Source organism: Perognathus longimembris, chromosome 4 (genome assembly GCF_023159225.1).
Source record: "Perognathus longimembris pacificus isolate PPM17 chromosome 4, ASM2315922v1, whole genome shotgun sequence".
NCBI lineage: Eukaryota > Metazoa > Chordata > Mammalia > Rodentia > Heteromyidae > Perognathus > Perognathus longimembris.
The window spans coordinates 93,971,782-93,984,223 of NC_063164.1; the positions used below are offsets into that span (position 1 = coordinate 93,971,782).

General features: G+C 43.5%; 1 protein-coding gene across 1 annotated transcript in view; it reads left to right on the top strand.

The window, feature by feature from the left end:
* Positions 1-10,120, top strand: part of Ercc3 (ERCC excision repair 3, TFIIH core complex helicase subunit) — a 35,201-nt gene extending 25,081 nt beyond the window's left edge. The window contains exons 11-15 of the mRNA XM_048345704.1: positions 646-742; positions 2,385-2,502; positions 5,641-5,759; positions 8,043-8,195; positions 9,660-10,120. Coding sequence (XP_048201661.1) covers positions 646-742; positions 2,385-2,502; positions 5,641-5,759; positions 8,043-8,195; positions 9,660-9,791 — 619 coding nt within the window. The 3' untranslated portion in view covers positions 9,792-10,120. The remainder of the gene's footprint in view (positions 1-645; positions 743-2,384; positions 2,503-5,640; positions 5,760-8,042; positions 8,196-9,659) is intronic.
* Positions 10,121-12,442: the final 2,322 nt, after the last annotated feature.

A 12,442-nucleotide genomic window follows, 5' to 3' on the forward strand; every position in this document is an offset into this window, starting at 1 on the left:
CTCTGGACCACTGTCCAGAGAAGCTTGTGGCTAGGCTGCTCAGAAGCTGTCAGCCTGTGTATATAGCTCTTCCAGGCCCTGCCCAGCCACCCCAGAGACAAGGGATTTATTTGTAGACACATGGACCTCCGAAAGCACTGGGTAGCACTGCATGCAAAAGCAGTGGGTCTTCAGCCCCTGTGAATCCTGCCCTGAAGGCTATGGGCCTGGGCTGTAGGACAGGCACACTGAATTCTTCCTGCTAAGGCCCCTGACCAGGTTTCCTGTATCTAAATTGGGGACATACATTTTACATCTCTGAGAAACCCTGGCAGATATGGATGAATTTTTCTTCTTAATGTAGTAAGCTCAATGGCTGGCATACTTAGGCCCTGGATACCTGGTATGTCCTTTGTTTTTGTTATCACCATAATCACTATTGCTAGGGTCATTGGGAAAAAACTACCCAGCAATGTTTCAAGGCAAGAGATTGGCCCTCCATATGCTATTGCATAGTAACCAGCATGGTTACTGTGTGGTTATCAGATAGGCTGAGAGAGGGCTTCCTCTGAAAGGGAGCTTATTTGGGCTCCTTTTTTCTTCACACGCTTTCAGGGTAATGGAGGTGTGATTTTGTGGTCTTAATACAGCTTTCTTCTTTTCTAGACCTTATATCTATGGTCCTACATCCCAAGGAGAAAGGATGCAAATTCTCCAAAATTTCAAGCACAACCCCAAAATCAACACTATTTTCATATCCAAGGTTTGTGTGGCATGCCAATGGGGATGAAGCTCCAAGCACCCTTGGAGATAAATTCAGATTCCTGGACTTACTGTGTACTTTTCCATTCCCGTATATGTAATATATCCCACAGCTGGATGCAGGCCAGGGATTCTACCTGTGGATAATACAAGAAGCAGAGTTACTCTTTTTCTTCCTCTTTTTTGGAATGTAGAAATTACATTTCTTTTTGTGCGTGTGTGTGCCAGGCCTAGAGCTTGAACTCGGGGGCTAGATGCTATCCCTGAGTTTTATTTTTGCTAAAGACGGTGTTCACCACTTAGGCCACAGCTCTACTTTCACTTTTTTAGTGTTTAATTAGATGGAGAAAAGAGCCCCAGGGATTTTTTTGCCACTGGCTTTGAACCACTATCCTCAGATCTCATCCTTCTGAGTAGCTAAGATTACAGTCACTAGTACACAGCTAGTCTTTACATGTTTATGTAGATGGTCTGTGACACTCTGTGCTTTCAGATGTGTAGTATTTTTTTTTTCTTTTTTGTTGTTGCTTTTTCCAGTCCTGGAGCTTGAACTCAGGACCTCAGCACTATCCCTGGCTTCTGTTTGCTCAAGGCTAACACTACCAATTGAGCCACAGCACCACTTCTGGCCTTTTCTATATATGTGGTGCTGAGGAATCAAACCCAGGGCTTAATGTATACAAGGCAAGCACTTTACCACTAGGCCATATTCCCAGCCCCAAAAGTGTAGTAATTTGTTCAATAGTTTATTCCGAATTATACCTCAAGGAGAACAAATATGTTTTTCTTTATAGTTCCTTGCTTAAATGAATTAAGTATATAGTATAAACCTAAACAAATTTATATTTTGTATATTTGTGAATTACAAAGTAAAACATTGAACATTTTATGGAGTTTACATTTTGCATACTGAAGTTTTTTTATAATATTTTGCAGCCTCCATCTTGGCCTCTGGTGTGCCATTATGGTGGGTGGTCAGTGCCAAGATAGACTTAACAAGACCATCTTGGGGAAGGCTTTATTCTGTCACCAAAAGCTGTGGCTCAGTGGTTTAGAAATCACTCAGATGAAGGCAGACCTAAAGCCCAGAAGAAATGAGATTTCTCTGAATGGTGGTCATATCTGTGTTCAGGTACCTCAGTGGTCCCAGCCCCCAAGCCAAAGAGCTGGCCTGCAGTGAGGTTCCACTTCAGGGCAGTGACCCTCATAGGACATATCCCTGTGGAGCTGGTCTCAGTGGTCATTAAATGAGTGCTAATGGTTTTGGGCAGACCGAGTTGTATAGCCAAAAGGGCAACATTACTCAAAGTGAGTTTGTGTCACCCTCACCCCAGCTCTGAACCTTGTTAGTCATGGTGATGGCTCTTAGAACTCATCTAGGTTTGAAAGGGACCTCTTTGGGGTCCACCTACTGCTTCACCTCTGCCTACAGCATCAGGACCTAGGTGTGGAGAGCTAAATTATCTTCAGAACTATTTAAGGTCTAGGCCAGGCCTGGGGAGGCAGCTCAGTGGGAGTATTTAGCATTTAGGTTCTATCCCCAGCACTATTCTGGGTCAATTGACTTTTTTTTTTAACTCATATATTAGAAACAAAAACAAACACAAAACCTCTCCAGTCTCATAGCTGCTTCATTTCTGTAGGTAGGTGACACATCTTTTGATCTGCCAGAAGCAAATGTCCTCATTCAGATATCATCCCATGGTGGCTCCAGGCGGCAAGAGGCTCAGAGGCTCGGACGGGTGCTCCGAGCCAAAAAAGGTAAAAGTACTGGCCTTTGCTTAGTGCCTCAAGTGGGTAGGAGCCTTGGGTACTACTTCAGCTAGATAGAGGATAGGGGTGAGCCACTGGTATTCTCAGTGAGAGTGAACTTTGCCCTGAGGTGAGAGGATTCTGACAAGGATCCCATAACAAGGACCAGAACTCCTTGGTCCTCATTACTTTTCATACCAGGAGTACATATATGTATTTCCCACGAAGTGGCCTGAAACTCAAATGGCGATGCTCTGTGCTGAGCAGTTTTGTTGACAGATACTAAGGCAGCTTGGAACAGCAGGAGGAAGGTAGTCAACCACATAGACATACCACTCCCAGTCAGTGAAGGACACTCTGCTGGGTGGGGTTCACTCAGGATCTGAGGAAGTGGGTGCAGTTCTGCATATTCTTTGACTAAGGGAGTGAGGGAAATCTTGGCCCTTTTAACTACTGTAAGAGGGCCTACACCCCCAATGAGGAAAATGGAGGGGACTGGCCTTGCTGCTCAGAGATAGCCAAGTGTCTTCTAAGAGAGAGATAGACTTTGTCTCTAGAAATAATGACAGGATTAGTGGTCTTTTTGGAATTATACTTTGTATAATAAGTTGATTATTATTTTTGAAAATAGAGACAGGATAAATAATGTTGATTTTCCTGAGTGGCAGACTGTGTGGGTTGGGGCAAGTTATTGTCCTGTGAGCCTTCTTTTTACCACCCCAAGTTGGGGAGACATATCTATATCTCACAAGACTTGTGAGATGAGCTAATGTAAAAATACAGGAAGCTGCTAACTAGATGATATAATTTGTTGTTGCATATTCTTTGCCATCCTAAAAAATAGCGAACCTAACTTGAAAACCCCTTTGGATTTGATTAGACTTGTATTTTGTTATCTAGCCCCATACTGTATCTTTGAGTTCTCATTAGACAATTGAATTGAAATGTAGTACATTTGAAATGTGAGACAGAAATGTTCAAGTTCTCCCAAAGGATCTGATCTTTTACCCTTAGTATTTTCTGTCCTAGTTTCTGCTCAGCATAGTGATTCATGCTTATAATCCTAGCTACTTAGAAGCCAAAGTCAAGAGAATTGTGGTTCCAGTTCATCCCAGGCAAAAAGTTATTGAGACCCCATGTCAACCAACAAGATGTGGTGGCAGGTGTCTAATCTCAGCTCTGTGGGAAGCATAGGAGGTAGGATGATTGTTGTCTGAGGCTGTTCCTAGACAAAAACACAAGATATTACTAGAAAAATAAAAAAAGCAGGAGCTTTATAAGATCTTACTGGAAAAGTAACTAAAGCCAAAAAAGAGCTTGGAATGTGGTTCAATAGTAGATTGCGTGCCTAGCAAACACAAGGGCCTGAGTTCAAGCCCCTGTACCTCCAAAAAAAACCAAACCAACCTGTAGTTAAGTGGGTTTTCACAATAAAAGTTGTGTGATAGTCACCTCAATGTATGTTTAAAATATTCTTATCACCCCAAAGGAAACAACCCATTTATGGCCACTTACTCCCCCTTGCTCCTACTCCCTAGTCCTAAGCAACCATAAATCTCTTTTTGTTTCTGTGTGCCTACTATAGCCATTTCATATAAAGAAACTCATATACAGCTGAGGGTCTTCTGTGACACTGCTTTCATTCAGCATCATATTTTCCCCAAGGTTATCCATGTGTCAGTACTTGAGCCTATTTTTGTTTCCAATATGAACATAGCACACCATCTATTGATAGACATTTGGCTTGTTGCTATTTTTTGTTTTTTAGCGTAATGTCACCATGAAACTCATATACAGATAATTATGTGGATATGGTTTCTGTTTTCATGGATATGTGTGTACCAGGGTAGAATTACTGAGTCAGGTGTTAGTCACTCTGCTTTTAACATTTTGAGGACTCACCAGCAGTCTGTAAAAGTTTAATTTCTTCCCATACTTGGTAACAGTTGTGAGCATCTCTCAGTTCGTTCTGTCGTCCTAGTGGAGGCGAGGGGATACTTCACTGTGGTTTTGACTTGCAGTTCCCTTATTAACATTCACAATTAATGGTTTGTAAGTACACTGGGCATTTGTATGTGGTGTTTGGTAGAATGTCTTCAGAACCCTTGCCTGCTTTATAATTGGATTATAAAGTAACTCAATATTATTGTTGTGGGTATTTTTTGTTTTTTTGTTTTTTGCTTTGCAGTCCTGAGGCTTGAACTCAGGTCCTGGACACTGTCCTTGAGCTCTTTTTGCTTAAGGCTAGCACTCTATCACTTGAGCCACATTGCCACTTCTGGCTGTTTGTATCTAGTACTGAGGATTTGAACCCAGGACTTCATGCATGGTAGGCAAGCACTCTACCACTCTACCCTGTTGTTGAGTTTTAATAAGTTTTGATATATTTTAAATTCAAGTCTCTTATCAGTTAGATGATTTGAAAATATTTCTTCCTTCCATGGATTGTCTTTTACATTTTTTTTCCCTTGTTGGTGCTGGTGATCAAGTCCAGGCCCTCTGTACATGCTAGGCAAGTCCTCTAACTACCTCAAGTTCCTTTTTTCACGTTTTTACTTTTTTGGGGGGTGGGGGGCTTGAACTCAGAGCCTCAGCTTTTTGCTCAAGGGTGGCACTCTACCACTTGAGTCGTACCTCTACTCCTGACTTTTTACTGGTTAGTTTGAGGTAGAGTCTCTTTGATTTGTCTTTCTGGAATTGGCTTTGAACCTTGTTCCTCAGGTCTCAGCCTCCTACATAGCTAGGATTACAGGCATGAGCCACCATTGCTTTTTTTTTTTTTTTTTTTTTGGCCAGTCCTGGGCCTTGGACTCAGGGCCTGAGCACTGTCCCTGGCTTCTTCCCGCTCAAGGCTAGCACTCTGCCACTTGAGCCACAGCGCCGCTTCTGGCCGTTTTCTGTATATGTGGTGCTGGGGAATCGAACCTAGGGCCTCGTGTATCCGAGGCAGGCACTCTTGCCACTAGGCTATATCCCCAGCCCGCCACCATTGCTTTTAATGGTCTTAAAAGCAAGGAAGGCTCTCATTTTAATAAAGTCTGTGTGGTTATGCCCTGACTGCTGAGATTTCCCGTGGGGATACTTAGCTCCTGATGTTCTAACAGCTAGAATGGTCTTTTCCTGCCTTCTCCCCCCTTCTCTCTGCAGGGATGGTTGCAGAGGAGTACAATGCCTTCTTCTACTCACTGGTTTCTCAGGACACTCAGGAAATGGCATATTCCACCAAACGGCAGAGATTCTTGGTAGATCAAGGTTATAGCTTTAAGGTATGTATCTGCTTGGCTTCCATTCAGATCACAACTAAGGCTGCTTTGGGTCTCTGGCCTCCAGAAGAAGTGAGGCACCAGCCTGAGACAAATTTTAGGCAGACACACAGAATTAGGGGATCAGAAGCCTTGCCTAAAACTCCTTTGTTTGAGTATCCTGCTGGAGGCAGGTGCTAGCCATTGGTCAGCACTGTGCTAGCCTGGCAGGTCTGAGGTACCAAGGTACCAAGGCCCTGTGGCCATTAGTATGTGTCATAATTTGAAAGTAGATGGGGAGTTCTGGAATCAGGGACAAAATCTTCCCTATGGTCCACTAACAGGACATCACTGGATGTCGTGTGTGTGTGTGCATATGCACGTGTGCGTGCATGCATGCATGTGCATGTGCAGCTGCATTTTCAGTGCTGGTGGATGGAACCCAGGGCCTTGCAAACACTAGGCAAGCACTTTACCAATGAGCTGCACTCCAGACCCAGCTTTTCCTGGCTGTTTGATTTGACAGTGGCAACAAACTGCAGTGTATTTCCTTTTGTACTTTATTGTGCATTGATGACAATTTTCACTATTAGTCTGGCACAGAGGGTGGGGTTGTGTAAGCTGATGCTTGGGTTTTGAATTTTTTTTTTTTGCCAGTCCTGGGGCTTGGACTCAGGGCCTTGTTTTTGCTCAAGGCTAGCACTCTACTACTTGAGCCACAGCGCTACTTCTGGCTTTTTTTTTTTTTTTTTTTAATGTGGTGCTCAGGAATTGAACCCAGGGTTTCATGTATGGGAGGCAAGCACTCTGCCACTAGGCCATATTCCCAGCCCTTGAGCTGGTTTTTTGTTTTATGGGTGTGTTTTTTTTGTTTTGTTTTGTTTTTTGCCAGTCCTGGGCCTTGAACTCAGGGCCTGAGCACTCTCCCTGGCTTCTTTTTGCTCAAGGCTAGCACTCTGCCACTTGAGCCACAGCACCACTTCTGGCCGTTTTCTATATATGTGGTGCAGGGGAATCAAACCCAGGGCTTCATGTATACAAGGCAAGCACTCTTGCCACTAGGCTATATTCCCAGCCCCCCTTGAACTGTTTTTTGGGGGGACTTGCATCGTAACTTTCCTCATCTGTCCAAATCTGCTGCACTCACAACCCTGGGTCTCTGTAGAGGCACAGGGTAAGAGAATCTTTGAAAGGCTAGCCTGACTGGAAGGTCCATGTACGTATAGCATCTCTGTCAGCACATCTATGTGTGCCCAGAGCAGCCAGGGTCATGACCTCGTGTTGTTGGGCCAAGGCAGAGGTGTCCCATTGTCTGTATTCTACAAACGTGGCTCCCTGAAAGTCTTGGTCAGTTCTTTTTTGTAGCAACTTTCCTTTAATAAATCTTGCAAGGAGAATTGGGGTGAGAAGTTTCCTTTACCTAATCATCCCATGTTGTCACTTGCTTTACTAGAGAACATCTGGCCAATAAACTTAAAAAAATTATTGTAGGGCTGGGAATATGGCCTAGTGGTAGAGTACTTGCCTCTACATGAAGCCCTGGGTTCGATTCCTCAGCATCACATATACAGAAAAAGCCAGAGGTGGTGTTGTGGCTCCAGTGGTAGAGTGCTAGCCTTGAGCAAAAAGAAGCCAGGGACAGTGCTCAGGCTTGTTCAAGCCCCAGGACTGGCAAAGAAAAAAATATATTTTTTTTTAGTAAAGGTTATGTACAGAAGGCTTATAGTTGCATAGGTCCGGTAATGAGTACATGTCTTTTTGAATAGCATCACTCTTCCCTCATTTTCTCCCAATTTTTTCCTTCCCCAACCTCTCCCTCTCCATGTTGTATAGTTCATTTTCAGCATAGTTTCTAGTATAACTGTTGACTTAAAACTCTTGACATCCTATCTTTAGTAAAATGCTCACTTCTGCAGAAGCCCTGTGTGCTAAGCAGTCAAAGGACACAGCCTATATATATCTTTCCATTTTTCCCCCTCTTCATGGTGTAAGATGGGAAAATGAAAGGCAATGTCTTACAGTTGCTGAGGTTTCTGATGATCTTCCACCTGTGGCCATTAGATACTATCTCTGGGGAGCAATTCCTTTTCAGTTCTTTGATGCAGAGAATATTAAGCAATGATCTTGAGTCATTTCAGCATGCTTCCCACTGAAGGTGGTTCTGACACTGGTCTCTGGAATGCCAATAGGAGTTCTCCATTGTTGGCCAGCTGGGCTAGCATGACTACAATAAATGGACCCAAGAAAAAGTGAGTGAGACCAAGGGAGAGGGAACAGAAGGGGACACACCTGTTGTTGGGTTTGCAGGTGATTACCAAACTTGCTGGCATGGAGGAGGAAGAGTTGGCATTTTCTACAAAAGAGGACCAGCAGCAGCTCCTACAGAAAGTCCTGGCAGCCAGTGACCTAGATGCTGAAGAGGAGGTGGTTGCAGGAGAATTTGGCTCCAAGTCCAGTCAGGTGAGTGTGTGGGTAAAGCTGCAGGTATCACCGCTCCTGAAGGAGGCCCTTTTAGACAGACACACACACACACACCCACTCTTTCTCTAACAGGCTATGTGATTTTTGGAAAAACATGGACAACATAAAGTCATATGAGGAAGAGAGTAATGAAATAGCCCATGTTAACCTTTTGTCATGTCTTTTCTTATATACATATATTTCGACACAACTGGCCCTCCAGTGGCTACAGCTATTTGGTCATATGACAGTCTGCCATTTGTATTTGTTAGTATCTTGATGTTGGAGCCAGCATGGCAAAAAGGCAATCCCAAGCTCTCTAGCAGACTACTAGGAGAAGAAGATGGTGTGTAACAGCCCGGCAGCTGCCATCGTTGACTTTGGGCCATTGTGGACTTTTGGACTCTGATTACCTCCTTAGTGATAGAGCACATCTTCCATCCTGTAGGATGGGTCTGAGGACCAATTCATATAGTAACCTTAATTCCTATTTTGAAAAGTTCATAGTCCTATGGAAATATTTTATTCATACTTATTGGGTACCTATTAAGTTCCCAGTAAATGTATATGGCATGATTATGAGAGCCTCATGGGGAATTCTTATCACCTTCAAGGAGAAAAGTACTGCTTAGTCAGGTGCTCTTGAAGTTCAGTTGGAATTAAAGGTAAGTAGTGGTTGGGACAAGGCAAGCAGGAAGGGAGCAGCTATCACTTGAGCACTCTAGCCAAGACCTGACGGAGACAGTCTGCTCTGAAGCCTGGGGAATTGCCCTGCTCTCTCTGGCACTGGGCTCATCCTAGCTACTTAGGAAGCTGAGATCTGAGGATCATGGTTTGAACCTAGCATGAGCAGGGAAGTCCATGGAACTCTGACTTCTAATTAACCACTCCAAAATCTGCAAGTAGAGCTGTGGCTCAAATGGTAGAATGCTAGCCTTAAGCAAAAAAAGAAAAAGCTCAGGGATAGTGCCCAAGCCCTGAGTCCAAGTCCTAGGACCAGGACACACACACACACACACACACACACACACACACACACACACACACACACACGACTTCATTGGGACTGGGGATATAGCTTAGTGGTATACGGTTTTTCTAGTTTTAATAAGACCCTGTATTCTGTCTTCAGCACTTCATTTAGATATTGTCATTAAAGGAGGCAATGTAGCATTCTGTTAAGCACTGAGTCTCTGTTTAAACGCCATCTCCTTAAAGATGTGATTTTGGTCAAGTTATTTCATCTTTCTGACCCTCAGTTTTCTCTTCTGTAAAGTGAGGATTACAGTTGTGAGAGTTAGATTAGGTGATATATGTAAGATGCTCAGAACAGTGATGATAGATAGTAAGTGATCAGTGTTCCTTTGTAATGTGATAAAATATATTAAGTAAACTCATAAATGCTATAGAGGATCTTTTTTCATTTGAAGGTTAACTGTGGTCTGTGTCCTCCCTTCCTGGCAGGTGTCCCGGCGCTTTGGCACCATGAGCTCTATGTCTGGGGCAGATGACACAGTGTACATGGAGTACCACTCCTCAAGGAGCAAGGCTTCAACAAAGCACGTGCACCCGCTCTTCAAGCGCTTTAGGAAGTGACTCCCATCAGGTTGTTCTGTACAAGTGGCTGCTAAGCACCAGCCATGTGAAAGGATTTCTCAGTGTAACAGATTCTGTCTGTGGCTGCATACTTTCCTGTGGCATTGGACAAACAGATCTAAAGCCAATATCTGATGGTAACTGTGTTGCAGAAAACCAACACTTGGGTTTGTTCTGACTTCATGGGTTCCTCAGGCTTTAAGGTAGAAGGCTAAGTTATTTTTGTAGTCTTTTAAGAGTTGTGGGGGAATGAATCCTATATATAAAAATTTATACTATTTAAGACATATTTCTCTTGATGTTCTAAATAAAAATAAAACACCTGGTCATCCTGTTACAGAATTTTTTTTTTTTTGGCCAGTCCTAGGCTGTGAACTCAGGGCCTGGCTTCTTTTTGCTCAAGGCTAGCGCTCTGCCACTTGAGCCACAGCGCCACTTCTGGCCATTTTCTGTATATGTGGTGCTGAGGAATCAAACCCAGGGCCTCATGTATACGAGGCAAGCACTCTTGCCACTAGGCCATATTCCCAGCCCCCAGAAAGTTTTTTTTTTATGTCTTGTCACAGGTATGGGTTCTGACTGTGTAGCCAGCCTTTATAAAGGTACTACTTATAGCAGACCAAAAGCAGTAAAATGGAGCTCTTGGGGAGACACATGGCAAGATGGAAGAACAGTGAATGGGGAGCAGCTGGAATCGTGGAGACTGGAGATCCAGATGGAGGGGAGAGCTTGGGTAGTTGGCAGGGGTGCTTGTTGCTAGATTATTTCTTGTCGGTTCAGGTTGGGCTTTGGTTCCTGCAGCTTTCCTTCTTCCTCATAGGCTGGTCAGTGGTAATAGATGCCCACTGTGTGCAGGCCCTCCAGGATGCTTACAAGCCATCACCTCTTCAGGAAGCCACCTTGCACATAGCTCCAGTGGTTCACCTCGAAAAGACCATCTTATCTCTCCCCAGAATACAACTGAGATACTTCTGGGAGCTGACTTCCTATTCTAAAAGGAATCCTTAGATCTTCAGTAACTAGTTCCTTTATTATTATTATTTCTTTTTTTGCCCATACCACTTGAGCCACACCTCCAGGACATCTTTTTGCTGGTTATTTTGGAGATCAGGTTTCAGGCTTTTCTCCTTGGGCTGACATCAAACAGGAATTCTCTCGATTTCTAGCCTCCTGAGAAGCTAATATTACAGGTGTGAGCCACTAATCCCAACTCAATACATATTTCATGGGACACTTAAGTTCTGTGAACTTAATAAAATGGTTGCAGGTCACATAAAACTTCAGAAACAAGTAGAAGACTATGGTTCAGCAGCTTATCTGCCACCAGTGTTGTCCTAATGAGTGAGCTGAAAGCAAGGCCTTCTATCCCCTCCAGGACAGATCAATTTGCCCTCTGTGCCAAAAGCCCAGGGCTGACTATCTGGCCTGGGTAGTTGCTACACAGAAAACTGCATTAGGATAATACAGTGTTCTTTAAAACTTTTCAGGTACTTTCTAGTGCTATTCTGGGACACGTAGTAGGTTCTACATTGAAATGGTAGACATGAACAATAGGCACAAATCAAGAATGTTTAAATTCATAAACTGAGAGCCAGTGGCCTATGCCTGTAGTCCTAACTACTTACGTAGGAAGCTGAGATCTGATGATTGTGGTTTAAAGCCAACCTCAGCAGAAAAGTGTAAGGCTGTTATCTCCAATTAGCCAATATAAAGCCAGAACTGGAGCTGTGGTTCAAGTGGTAGAGTGCCAGCCTTGGGCAAAAACATTAAGGAACAGCATCCAGGTCCTGAGTTTAAGTCTCAGTACTAGCCTTGAATGGAGAAGTTGAAATTCAGGACACGAAGGTGGGAAGACTATTGGGTGAATCCCCATCTGCATCATGGATGAAGTGGCTGTGGATTCTGATCCAGCAGGAAACCTGGAGCTTGACATTGTTCCTCAGTTCTCTTTGCTCCCTGAATACCACTTTTGTCTAGATCTAAAATGGAAACAGTGGAGAGAGAATTTTGAAACGATGAACAAAACCTTCCTTTAGGCCTTCCACATGCACCTTTGTTGCAAGCTGTGCAGCTTTGTGGTGGACATTTGGACCTGTGTACAGGATCTAATGCTCAGTGTCCAGATGTCACTGGCCAAACCCTTGACACATGAAGTCTGTTCGAATGACCATCATGTCACTGGATAAATCTTTCTTTGGCCTTCAAACTGGATAGATTTGTTCATTGCCTCTGCCCAGCAGTCCTTTGTGAAAATAAGATAAGGAAAATTATTCAGTGGGCGAGAATTTTCTGCTATTTCAGTGTGAGTTTTTGCAATAGTTGTTTTGTGGTGCTTAGAAGTCAAACCCAGGCCCTTGAGCATGCTAGGCAAGTGGTATACCATTGAGCTTCACACCCAGCCCTGCATTAGAATGGAATCCTCTTTTCCTCCTTAGTTGCTTTAACATTTTTCATTAAAACATCTTTTGACACTAAAGCTGTACATGTAAAAGTCTTCAAGCTTCTGGCTGTCAGTGTAGGCCATCCTCTTGTGTTTCATTACAAAAGAAAAAACATACAAGGCCATAAGCATAAATACATAAACATATTGTCTAAAGCATGTATTCACCACTCTCCTAAACCCCTAAGGTTGGTAGCCTTGCCCCCCTGGA